This window comes from Mirounga angustirostris, unplaced genomic scaffold (assembly GCF_029215605.1).
Source record: "Mirounga angustirostris isolate CCGP_5_RB_7025 unplaced genomic scaffold, mMirAng1.0.hap1 SCAF_9, whole genome shotgun sequence".
Taxonomy (NCBI): Eukaryota; Metazoa; Chordata; class Mammalia; order Carnivora; family Phocidae; genus Mirounga; species Mirounga angustirostris.
Window position 1 is genome coordinate 22,181,062 of NW_026991717.1, and position 13,436 is coordinate 22,194,497.

At 50.6% G+C, this 13,436-nt stretch overlaps 1 protein-coding gene across 1 annotated transcript in view; it reads right to left on the bottom strand.

Annotated features, from left to right (window-relative positions):
• Positions 1-3,341: 3,341 nt before the first annotated feature.
• The window catches only part of OTUD7A (OTU deubiquitinase 7A), a 382,364-nt gene continuing 372,269 nt past the window's right edge, over positions 3,342-13,436 (bottom strand). Inside the window, exons 12-14 of the mRNA XM_064570029.1 lie at positions 7,689-7,803; positions 7,446-7,530; positions 3,342-5,133 (exon numbers count right to left, since the gene is read on the bottom strand). Coding sequence (XP_064426099.1) covers positions 3,685-5,133; positions 7,446-7,530; positions 7,689-7,803 — 1,649 coding nt within the window. The 3' untranslated portion in view covers positions 3,342-3,684. The remainder of the gene's footprint in view (positions 5,134-7,445; positions 7,531-7,688; positions 7,804-13,436) is intronic.

Sequence of the window (13,436 nt, forward strand, 5' to 3'; positions counted from 1 at the left end):
TCCTGATGGTAAGCTACTAGAACTAATGAATCATTTTGGAAAATATTAAATTTTTAAAGTAACAGATCCAAACTTTTCAGAACTCTGCTTGAGCCACTGGGTGGTAACAGGTAAGAGAAAGTCTGCAGTAACTTGGTGAGTATAAAGTATTCATTTAAGAGGAAAGGTGCAGTACCAAAACCCATGGACAGAACAAAAAAATCAAGCTTCCAATAAAAAAAGAAAAGACATTTACATATTCCCACTTTCAGAGGGGATGTGAACAAATAGCAAAAACCACTTAAACCCAAGAGCCCACAGTGTGGAGCCCCTTCCCACCTACAGTTACCTGTCCAAGGGGACAATCCTGTGACAACATAAGGGCGCAAAATATTGCTCTGTGGCATATTCTGGAAATAATATAAAAATAATTTCTATGGTACAGTTTAAACCTGGCTTGTAAAATTTCAACGTAACATAGCATAAAATCTACAAACAGAATACACTTAAAAACACCTTCCTTTAACAATACATTATTTAAAAAAAAATCATACACCCAGGTAGCCTATGTGCGGGAATTGTGAAGTAAATTACTGAAACAACCTCCACTGGGGTTCAGAAGTATCTAGGATTCTTCTGGAAACTTGCAGTCACTTAGAGACATCTGACCTTCCTGGAAAGGGAAGTTTGGCCAGATCAGAAAGGAAGGCCACTCACAGGCAGGGTCTGCCATGCACTCCGAGTCCAGGACATACGCTCAGGTGGGGCTTTCAGCCTTTCCAGAATCCGGACTGGTTTTCTTCCTTTTCTCCAGTGCCTACAAGCCACTTAGCCTTTCCCTGATCCACCAGGGGCCCCCAAGTCACAGAAGGATATTAGAGGATCTCTTGGCCCACATGTAAACAACACAGCAGTTTCTAATAGTTACTGTTCAGCCTGACAGACTAATTTGGTTTGAGAGAACTCTGGCCAGGGACCAGGTCTAAAGAGCTCTTTTGAACAACATGGAACGTTCCTGGTATACTGGACTAGTAAGTTTAATATAACAGTAGGTTCTCTCACTGTTTCAATACTGTTTAGAGGAAGGGATCCAGATCTTTCACAAAAGGAAACAGCTATTTGTAAACGATATGGACAAGCACCCACAGGCGCCCTGGCATGCCGAGCCACCTCGTGACCACATGAAGTTGGGGGCCTTCCACGTGCCTGGAGAAGCCACCATGGTGGTCAGTAGCTGGATCTCAGGCTTTTATTCATGGCACATCTATCCGGTGGGGTGGGGCGGAGGGGACTTCGAAATTCAACGAGATAGAACATGTCACCATTTTTAAAAAATAATACCTACGGATTATACTCCCTGGTTTCGAAGGTTCTCTTCTGGTATTACAATGGACCATGTTTATTCTCAGCTTGCCCCCCGCCCCCTACCTTTTTTTTTTTTTTTAACCTGGCATGAGAAAGATAAAATATTTGCATAGCCAGTTTTGGAAATTTCTGGTTGGCTGTTTTAACATTAAAAAATTAAAACACCATAAATTTACTTTATGCCTTTTTGACTTCTTGTGCACATGGGTTTGGTTTCAGAATGCACAATTAAGCATTTTCAAGGTTGGCTGTCTCAACCTTCTAAGAGTGAGGGGCGGGGCCAGAGCCATAGCCGGTGTCTACATGTGATGCAATACTTCCTGTGACCTCACAGCTTTGGATGGCAAAGCAATTGCTCAGCATGACACAAATAATCAGTCCAAAAAGCTGCCACAAACCCTCTCGATGAGAGATTTTTAAAAAACTACTTTTTTTTTTCTGTGTAACAAAAGAAACCCCAGTAATATGAGGGACATGGGTGTTAGTAATTACCACACATTGAAAGTATTGTTCGGCATGAAAAGTAAAACTTCCAAAAAATTTCTCCAAGATTCTATTTAATAAATAATTTTAAGGAACCACTTATGCAAAACTTGAATAAATTACTGAAAACTCCACGTGCTGTGTAATAATTAAAAACAAAAAGGAATTACTCACAGGAGATACTCAAACTACTATAATTCTTCAAACAAGTAAAAAAAAGTCCCCCCTTTTTTTGTTTTTTAATTTATTTTTCTTTTTTTTGCTGCTCTTTATGTCAGAGGGAAAAGCATCCTTTCTGGAGAAGGAGAAGCTAGCTCCAATGAAGAGATGGTCTACCTCCTGCATTTTCTGAGGATACACCCACAGCAAAGCTGGGCGCTATCTCCTCTCTTTCTTAGGATTATTAGAAGCTATTCTAAGGCTCTCGAAGGTTTTAAAAGTATTCTTTTGCTAGTGAGGATTTTACCCATCTTATCCGTATTTCTTGGAAACAGGATCTCTCCTTAGTGAGGCAGATTTAACTCCTCAGTGTCCTTGGCCTAGAACGGTGTTCTCCAGAGGTAATCTTGGAAGGAAGAGGCTGCATATTGCTGCTCAAAACAGGGTAGCTAAGGACACATTTTTTTTTTTTTTCTCAAGAAATGTAGGAGGCACCAAAAAAGGGACCACTCAGGGGTGGGGCTGCCCCCTCAGTGTGTTATGGAGCCACAGGCAGGGTTACCCTGCCCTGTAGAGGGGACCCCAATGGGAGTGGCGCCCCTTTACCTGGCTGAACCCAGACAGATGCAGGTGGAGGTGGGGATGGGCTTCCTTCCCGGCTTCCCTCAGCCTCTTCCCTTTGGAAAGAGGCACAGGCCGGGTTTCCAAGTAGCCTAGTGTGGGGGCTTACACAGTGACCAAAGGGTCAATTCCTCGCCTCTCCCTTGGGGCACCGATGATCACTTCCTAGGGGCCCTCCGGTGATAGTTCACTGTGAAAGTGTCATCAAAGGAGAAATGTGAGCAGGCTGTCATCTTTGCTCATACATGGGCAATTCCAAATAGTGAGTTCGGAACCTTGCTTTTTGGACCCAGGGTGTCTTTGGAAAGCTCCTGTCACCTGAGCTGCCCGGCACCGGGAGCGATCACTACACCTCACCGCGCGCCCTGCGAGGTAGGTTGTCCCGTTGCCCATCCTAGGACGCCTGCTGCTTTGATGGCAGTGTGAATGTTGCTCGAGCGGGGGGGGGGGGGGGGGCATGGGAGGAGGTTTTGCTTATGAGATGGAGCTGTGTATTCCTAAAGGGCCACCGCGGCCACCAGAGCGAGTCGGCGGGCGGCACAGTGCCTCCTGTCCTCCCGGGACTCGGGAAGGGAAGCAGGTGCGTGCCCGCAGCACGCCGCCGCCGCCCCACTCCCGGGCTGCGGGTTTGCTTCTAAGCCCTGGGTGGTACCGACCGCACGCGTGTGACCGCTAACGGGAAGAGGTCAGCCGCCGGGGTGGGGGCGGGGCGAGGAAAAAAAGCAAAAAAAAAAAAAAAAAAAGGTAAAACACTCCCTTCTAAAAACAAAGGGCTGCAAATTTCTTTATTTCTTATTGAGGAACAAAAATACTCTTGCAATGGCTATTGAGTTTCCACAGGGACGAGGCAGATGCTAGCCAGCACACCCACTTCCAACAGTATGACTTGTTTCCTATCCGTCTACTACCTGAGTGGCGTCAGTGTAGGTTCAGGCACCATTAGGAACGTTTGACCAAACACGTACACAGCACTGACAGAGGAGTCGCCGGCCTTCCGGTTGACCAGGGCATGTAAAAAAGACACCGACAGAATGGAAAAGAAATCCTTTATGGTAAAAGCTGGCGCGCGCAGCGCACTCAGGGCCGGGCCCCGCGCGCCTCGCGCCGCCGCCGCAGCTCCTCGCGGTAGCAGTACGAGCAGTAGTGCTCGGTCTCGGCGCGCCCGTAGAACGCGCAGTTCTCGCGCTGGCAGCGCCGCTGCGCCAGCCCCGGGCCGCCGCGGCCGCACTCACCGTTCGAGCGCGCGGCCGGCGCGTCGGCGTCGGCGAACTCCAGGCCGTCGCGCGCGGCGCCGAAGCCGTTGGTGTAGGTCTGCGACTTGTGCTCGGCGGGGCCCACAGCCCCCGCCGCGCCGGGCAGGGCGGCGGGGACGGCGCGCGCCAGCGACTCGACCGTGTTGACGGTGCGCAGGGCGGCGGCGCGCGCCGGGCTATAGCTCTGCGACGACAGCGAGCGGTTCTGCTGCGGGTACGTGGCGCACGGCCGCAGCGCGCCCACGGTCGGCGCGCACGCGTCGTCCCGCGCGCCCGCGGCCTGCACGTGGATGACGCTCTGGCGCGCTGGCGCCGGCGGGCTGCGGCCGGGGAGCGGTCCGCTGGCGCCCGCGCGCCGCGCGCCCCCGCCGCCGCCGCCGCCGCCCGGGGAAGCCGCGCCGCCCGCCGCCGCCGCCGCCCGCGCCGCCCGCGTGCCCGCCGCCGGCCCGGGGCTCGGGCGCTCCTTGAGCTTGAGCACCAGCTGCGTGGGCGGCCCGGCCGGCGGGCCCGGCGAGGCGCGCTCGGCACCCGGCGCGCCCTCGGTCTCTGGCCTGCGCGGCGGCCGCTTGGCCGTGGCGGCGGCGGCGACCGCGGCGGCGTCGCGGCGCCGCTGCTCCTGCTCGGCGCTGAAGCGCTCCTGCGCGCTGGTCAGGTAGTAGCCTATCATCTCCTCGTGGAACTGGTGCCGGTGGCTGGTGAGCAGCAGGCCGGCGAAGATGAACTTGCGCTCGCCCTGCATGGCGGCGCGCAGGATGTTGAGGCTCAGCTTCACGTCCGTGCTGTACTTCCAGGCGTCGCCCCGCGGCCCGCCGCCCTTTTCGGCCGGCGACGCCCCGGCCGCCTTGTCCGTGGGCGACGGCGTGGTCTTCTCCGACGGCGACGTGCTCGCCGACGCGCCCGACTCCTCCTTGCTGCCCTTGCGCGACTTGGTCTTCTTCTCCTTGCCGCGCTCGGGTGCGTCGCCGTTCTTGCCGTTGGCGGAGTTAGCACGGCCCATCTTGCCGTGCACCAGGCCGCCCAGGCCGCCCATGTTTTTCTTTAGCTTGATGCCCAGCGTCTTGCTGAAGCTGCCCAGCTTGTTGGCTACAGAGTCCGCGCGGGTCTTGTCCTTCTCCTTGCGCTGCTTCTCCTTCTCCTTGTCCTTGCCGTTCTTGCCATTATTGCTGTTGGAATTGCTGCACACCGAGTCCCGGTCCGAGTCCAGGGAGTCGGCCAGGGACTGCACGTCCTCCCCCACTGAGGCTGTTGGGGATTCCGGTTGTGCCAGAGGGGCCTGTAGCAGGAGAGGGAGGTCAGGGAAGGAAGGAGGTTAGAGATGAGCCGTCCCCAGGTGGGACCAACAAAGGCAGACCACCCCAGCTCCCAGGCTGCTATATTGGGGCCCTGGGGTCTCACTGCCCCAATCCAGGATGCCTTTTTGGTGAGTTCAGGTTGCTGGTAGCCTGGAACAACAAGGTGGGGAGTTTGGGCGAGGTGCAGATACCCACCTGGCTCTGAGCTCCAGAGCCTCTGTACATTTTAGACTTAACCATGCCCAGACTCTGCCCTTCTAACCCTGGCTAGGCTGGTCTATGACCAGACACAGGTCCCGGCCGGCCTCTAGAGCGAGAGGCCTGGTAAGGATCACACTTCACCTGCATCTCTCCTACAAATGTGTCTCACCTATTCGTTCCAGGCAGGGGATAGGCATCTTGCCCTCACGTTGCAACAAAAATGCTCTTAGTTCTGGAGATGACCATTTTACTCTAGGGGTTCCTTTCTCATATTGGCAATGTGGAGTGTTAAACTGAGGATTCTGAAATAGGACCTGGGCTTAGCAGGAAAGATGTTACCATTCCCAGAAAAAGGGGACCTAGGGTGTGAGGAGGGAGCATCTCTGTGAACACCTTGGACAAGGCCCACCATCAGCCAGTAAGGAGGGCAAGGCCAGTGTGGACACCTGGTCAGGACCATGGGGTAGGTGGAGAGCATGAGAAGGGCGATGAGTGGAACCTGCTGCTGCCTTGTGGAGGTTCCTTCTTGAGGGAGAATTCAGACAGCATCATTGGGTGAACAGGGACCTCATACTAGAAGCTGAGTGGCAGGAACTGGTGCTCACCCCTAAATGGGCTTTTCCTGGCCTCTAGGGGAAGAGCCTGGGAGAAGGCCTCATTGTTCTGTCATTTTATTTTTGTCCCCTCCCTCCCCAGGCAGGTCCAGGAGAGGGGTCCAAGAGACCTCTTGCAGCCAAGTCCCCAGAAGCAAGCAGGAGCCATCCCTCACCACCTACCAGCCTGAAATTCCTTCCTTCCTCTTCCCACCCTGTCCTGGGTCTGGAAGGAGGTAGAGGTCTCAAAATGGTTTGTCAGTGACACAGAGGGGCAGAAGCTCAGGGGTTTGGCCCAGGAAAGGGGGGTGTGGTTGGTGCTGGCAGTGCCCATTGGTGGGAGCCCAGTGAGTAAGGAGCCCTGGCTGAAATGTCCTTGGGCTGGAAGGGTCGTTGCCAGGCCCTGAATGTGACATGGGGGCCACTATGGCTTGGCAAGGAGTCCTGCTCATTGTGGTGCTGAGCTGTGCCCCAGCCCAAGAGCCTCCTGATTCTAGATCTAGAGCTGCTGCCTTCACACCATGTGTGTGTGCTAGGAAAGAACACCCCGGCAACACTGGCATCATCCAGGCAGTTGACAGGTCACTGTGGAGGTTAAGAGGCAGGACTCTGGAGCCAGGCTGCCACCAACTGTCCCTTGTGTCCTCAGTAAAATGGGATATCAGTACCTGCCTCCAGGAGCCCTATGAAGATTAAATACAGGTAAAGGCTGGTGTATGAAAACATCCTGAGCAGTGCCTGGCATAGCCCCGTGACTGACTCTGGGCCAGGCACCGCCCTACTGCCTTCCCCCGGTCACTCCTTTGATATTGCTTATGAGCCCCATGGCATGGCCAAATGGCCAAGTCTACTGGTGTCTGAGGGGGGCTTTTTTTTGTTTTTACAAATCCCTTTCACTGAGGGTTCACTATTGAGATAACAAAAACATCAATCACTTAAAGTGAATCCTTAGCATCCAGAAGCAGGGACAGAGCAGACTCTCCCTGGGGGGAAGGGGGCACGTGGGGGCGGGCAGCCCCTCTTCTCACTGCCCTCCCAGAGGACTGAGAAGGAGGAGAGAAGGAGGGGGCGCTGAGGTATTGCGCTCCCGGTTCCCTGACTTTTCCAAGGACCCACACACAGTTTATAATTAATTCGCTCCGCTGCAGCACATCGTGTTCCGATCTCGGCTGAGATAGTTTTGTGTTGTGACTTGCCTACGGTTTTCTGAGTGGGTGTGTTTATTCCTCTCCTTCTGGAGAAAATAAAGGGACCAAAAGAAAAAAAAAAAAAAATCCCCAACAACCATCCCCTAGCCGGAGCGCGCGCCTACATAGAGCAGCAAGCACGCGTGCACACACGCGCCGGCTAAACCCGAGCCACTTCTGGCCAGAGCCAGGGCGGGTGGGCGGCCGGGCGGCCGGGTGGGCGCGGGGGAGCCCAGCCCCCGCCGGCGCCGGCGGCGAGCGAGTGGCCAGGACCCAACCAGCCGGTCGGGGCCGGGCGCACGCCAGGCTCACCCGGGTCTCCGAGGGGATCCGGATCCACGTCACATTCATGTAGCTGTGCAGAAGGTTCAGCTTGGCTTCGAGCGACAGGATCAGGCTGGTGAGAGAAGAACACCGAGTGAAACGCGCCGCAGCGGGCCCGCGCTCGCCCGCACGCACCCCGCCCGCAGGCCCGCCAGCTGTCCCAGGAGGAGGAAAACCGGGCGACCGCCGCCCTTTAGGGCGTTGGGGGAGGGACGCGGGGGAGGGGCTCACTGGGCCAGCCGGGCGTTATCGTTGTCGTCCTTCCCCCACTCCCAGTCCTTCCCGGGGTCCACTGCAAAGTGCAGAGGCAGCAGCTTGTGCTCCGAATCCGTCAGGGGGATCACGGCTGGAACAGAAGAGAGAGACGCGGTGCCAGGTGGCCCACGGGCGGGCCGGGAGGCTCCAGGCCCCAGCAGCCCCCAGGGAGGCCAGGAAAGGGAGTCCCAAGCCCAGGGGTCTCCTTAATTAAGGAAACCGAACGGAGACGAACACAGACCATCTGTGCCAGCAGGAGCGTTAAGACCACAGGTGTCAAAACCACTGCTGATAGTTCAGAATACTTGGTATTTATTGTGGACATGGAAGAGCAGCTGGAGACATCACCGGCACTCTGCTAACGACTTGGGGCTGTCAGAAGGCAGGTACCGCGGTTGGGCAGCAGACAAAAAAGGCCGTGGCTGTTTCTGTAATTTCGGAGGAAGGACCCAAGCCGGGCTCTTGGTCACCTCACGGTGTACAAATTAGGCAAGTAAGGGCTGCCTGCCCATCTGCTCATTTGTGAGCTCATGCAATAATTCTGCATCAGTTCGGGGAGGGGGGGTGGGTGGGAGCTCCCACAGGGAGCTCACCGGTAGCAACAACAAAATCTCATAATCTCTGGTGGTGGTAAGTACCCTGCAAAGTAAACAGCAGACTCGCGGGGAGCTAGGGCAAGCCCTTCTAGGGCGGGTCGGGGCGGCTTCCGAGGAAGTTACGTGTAGGCGGGAACTGCAGCGAGGAGAGACCTCACCCAGGGACCCATTCACCACAAACACTCCTGAGGGAAACGCCCACCTGGGGGAAGTCTTGGCGCATCTCAGAAAGGCTGGGGCGGAGTGGGGTGTTCACAGGGTTTGCCTGGATCTGCTAGAAGCTTCCGAGCTGCTGTGGGACCCAGTGCCCAGTGAGAACAGAACAGCTTGAACAGCTTGCTCCTCCCCTGGGTTTACCCTACCTCCGCCTCCTCACTCTGTCCGCCACCCCCCCCCGCCCCTTGGTGGCCATGAGCCTGGTGTCATTTCCCATGATTCATGGCAAGGGTGTCACGGCAAGAACAAAAAGGCAAATAAGTAAATAAAATCTATGACTGAATACCATTAAAAGTGGACTTTCTAATAAAAAAATTGCAAACGCCGACTCACTGCTGCCCTCCAGTGTTGCTAAGGAGAAAATACGAGCACAAATAATCCTCTACTACGATATAAAGGAAACACTACTTTGCTGGGGCGGGGGGGGGGGGGGCAGTGTTTCTGTTTAAAGTGGCTGGGGACTGGCAGTACTGTGCTCTGGTTTGGTTGGTCAAGGGCAACTGGGTTCTGCCTTGACATGGCCATGACACACAGGCTGCCCCTCCCAGGGCTGACTGCAGGGTAGTCACACTCAGGGAGGAGGGCTGCAGGGCTGGTTCAGGACCTGCCTCCCTTGGGCCTGCCCAGAAGCCTGTCCGACAGTTCCACAGCTCAACACAAAGGCAGAGAGAGAGTTGGCCTGGCTTCCCATCCACTGGAAAGGGGTGGGGATGGCAGTGGATCCTTCTGTAGACACTTGCTAGGGCAGCACAGCTCCCTGGGGTGCTTGATAAAGCACTGATTTCCAGGCCCCCATCCAGATGGCCAAACCAGAGTGTCCAGGAAAAGGAGCCAAGGACTATATTTTAATTAAGCATCCTCTGTGGTTTTTAAAATCATGCGAATTTGGAAAACATTATCCTAGAGCAGTAATCTGTTTGAAGTTATCACTGTGGGTACAACTTGGGCAATTTGGGAATGGCTGTCCACTCCCTTCCCAGGGGAGGGGTGCTACTGGGAGGTGTCTGCCCAGCCCCCAGCACTTAACAGGTGCCTGGCTGCATGGATGGCATGAGAGCAGAAGCACCGTGGGAGGTGCTGGGCAGTGTGGTTAGGTGTGGGCGGCCTTCTCCCTACACCCCTCCCCATCCTCCTGTATGCTGAAAAGATGGCAGGGGTGACCTTCTGACTTCCCCACTTGGAGAAGGTCTGCTTGCCAATCAGGAACACCTGTTCTAGACTTTATTTGCATGAGAACCAAACTTTTCTCACTACGATTTTGGTTTGTTTGTTCCAGGTAAACCAACTAAAGTAGTACAGATCTACATGCCTCTCAGCCTCAACTCCCTACCACGGGGCTCCTGGGAATTTTTATCCTCAATGGTTGGATTGGAACTGACTCCCTGGGCTGTCCCCTGCTGAGCAGAAGGTTGGACTCAACTGAAGTTGCTAGAGCCTGACCACCTAGCAGGGTCTTGGCAGCCTCTCAGCACGAATGTTAGTGGGGTAGGGGTCAGGTACTCAGAGAGGTTCTAGGGACATTGCAACACAAAAGGCATCTTCTCTGCAGAGCGTACAGCTAGGGCATGTGGGCGAGGGCCAGGGCTGGAGGGACCGAGAGCCCAATCCGTAGCTGCACAGTCCAGGAGGGCCTTGAGAACAGGCCCTACCTGCAAGCATTAGCTGCTTTGGATGCCTCTGCTTCCCACTTTACACATTGACTTTTCCCAATTGGAAACCTGGCCTCACCCTGTGAGATATGTAGTGATGTGACGGCTTGCCCTCTGGTGGCAGTGTCAGGAACAGCAAATGCTTTTCAAAATAAGCCAGCCAATTCTTTCTTTCCTTGAAAAGGATCTCCTATCTTTTAACCTGAAAACATACAGACACCATCTCAAACCAGCCTGGACATATTTTCAGTACTTATTTTCCAAAAATGAATGGACACTTCTGGTTTCTGTTTCCAGGAGAGTGTGGTGCTATCATTACAACAATAACAACAAGCTAGACAAACTGCAGATACACAACTTTCCTTTAACCCATTAGAGAGCAAAAGTCCCAGGGGAACCAGCTAACTCCAAATCTAAGGACAGCTGGGTGCATAAAGGAGAAATGGACATGACTTTCACTGGGGCAGATTCAGTGGAACTGCAGTAAAAAGAATTCAGCTAAAAATTGTTGATAAATTGGTAAAGGAAGAATGTAGCCTAGTGAAAGAATACTTAGAACCCTGGGGGCTACAGATATAAGGGAAATTCAAATGTACTTGTAGACCCCTTTTATGGGACTCAACCTGGTGCTCATAAAAAGATTGGCAAGAATTCAGAGAAAGTGTCCTTCATAGATCTTTCTATCTCCTATCTATACTAAAGAACAAAAGCTTAAGTTGGGAGGGCAGGGCAACAAACACTGTTGGCCTTAGGGCACTGGGGTCTTTCCCCAGTAAAGCTTGAGGTGGAAGGAGGAGATAAGAAAAAAAAAACAAACCCTCTTTTTCCCTGGGGGAGGGGCAGGAACACACGCTGAGCCCAGAACTACAGCTGGGGGAGGTCACTCCCTTTTCAAGATCCAGGGACACAATACCTGCCTAAGACGGAAGCTTAATTAGATTAACAAAAACATCCCTCTTCCTGCTCCCATTTTCACACCCAGGCTAACAAGCTGCAAATAATAGCAGAAGAGGGACAAGAGTTTGAAGGAAGGGTGCAGCAAACAGCGAGAAAAACCTTCTGGCAAAATAAAACATATCACTAGTGAAATCTGAAGGCTGAGTGCCCTAAGGGTAACCAAAGCAGCAATGAAACCAAAACCAACCTCAGGTCCTGACTAGACTGATGTAAACCCCACACTAAAGACCTAGCAAAAGGTAAGGCACACTTAGTTCCAAGAATCAAAATGATGTACCTTAGTCTTTACTGTCCTACTCAAGATGTCTGGCTTTCAACAGAAAACTGCTAGCATAAGAAAAGACAAGAACCCCCTCTTCCCCAATATGTTGACAAGAGACAAAGCATTTGACAGAACAAGACTCAGATATGATACAGGTATTGAAACTCTCAGACATGGAATTCAGAATAATTGATTAATAAGTTGAATACTCTAATAGAAAAGGGGATACCATGCAAGACTTGATGATTAATTTCTCTCCAGCAGAGAGAAGAAATTTACAAGAAAGAATCAAATAGAAATGCTAGAAATGAAAAAACACAGTAAGAGAGATGAAGAATGACTTCAAGGGGCTCATCAGTACACTTTACACAACTGAGAAAAGAGTCTGTGAACATCAAGATGTGTCAATAGAAGTTACCCAAATTGAAACACAGAAAGAAAAAAAAGAGTTGGGCAGGGGGGATGCACAACAGAATACCCAAGAGGTGTGGGGCAATACCAGACAGCCTAAGATCTGTGTAAGTATAATCCCAGAGAGAACCCAGGATAAGGAATATTTAAAGAAATAATGGCTGACAAACATTTCCACTGTGAATGACAAATACCACCATAGAGCCAAGAAGCTAAGGAAAAACCAAGCAGGAAAACAATACCACCACCAACACCACCAAAAATACCCCTACACTTAGAATATTTAAGCTGTTTAAAACCAAAGACAAAATCATAAAGGCAGCAAGAGGAAAAAGACACATTACATACAGAGAAACAAAGATAAGAAACACAGCAGACTTTTCATGATAAAACAGGTAAGCCAGAAGACAATAGAGTGACATCTTTAAAGCACTGAAATAAAAAACTGCTAATCCATAATTCTATACCCAGAAAAAATATCTCTGAAACATGAAGGAGACATACTTTCTCAAACAAAAATAAAAAAATTAACTGCCTACAGAACTGCACTAAAAAAAAAAATGTATATATAATTGCACTAGGAAATATTAAAAGAAATTGGAAATTGTTTAAGGGGAAGGAATATGCTATCAGTAGAAACCTGGATTTTACATAACAAAATGAAAAGTAAAAGAAGTGGAATAAATTAATATGAAAATAAAACTCATTTTTCTTCCTTTCAATTGTTCTAAGAGACTAAAAGGTAAAGAGAGATGCAGTGTATTATGTGTTTACAGCATATGTAAAAGTAAAATGCTTGACAGTAATGGCACAAAGGATGGGAGGGGGGAATTGGGAATAAACTGTCATAAGATCCTTATACAATACATGAAGTAGAATATGACTTGAAAATAGAATCTAATTAATTAAAGATGTTTATTGTAAACTCTAGGGAAATCACTAATAATGAAAAATAGAGGCATAGTAAGTCAATAGTGGAGATAAAAAGGAGCCATTAAGAAACTCATTTAACCCAAAACTCACTTATCCAACCATATGATTATTACCATTAAATGTCAATAGTCAAAAAATACCAATATAAAAGCAAAATTGTCAGAATGGATAGAAAAAGCAATACTCAATTCTACTGACTACAAGAAATTCATTTTAAATATAAAGACAGAAAAACTAATGATGTACTATATGTTGGCTAATTGAATTTAAATAAAAAAATAACAAAAAAAGGGAAAAATAAATAAATATGAAGACACAGGTAGGTTAAAAGATATTCACTAAGTATAAAAAAGCTAGAGTGACTCTGTTAATGTCAGACGAAGTAGACTCCAGAACCAGGACTGTTACCAAAGATATAGAGAAACATTATGTAATGATATAGGCCCAATTCTCCAAGAAAACATCACAGTCCTACATGTGTGGATGCTCTTAATGACCGAGCTTCAGAGTACTAAAAGCTAAATATTAACAAAAATGAAAGGAGAAACAGACAAATCCATTATGGTTAGAGACTTCATCATTTTTCTCTCAGTAATTGACAGAATAAGTAGATAGAATATCAGCAAGGATGCAGAAGACCTGAACATCATCAGAGAACTTCAATGAATTGACATTTATAGAATGCAACAAGAGCAGAACA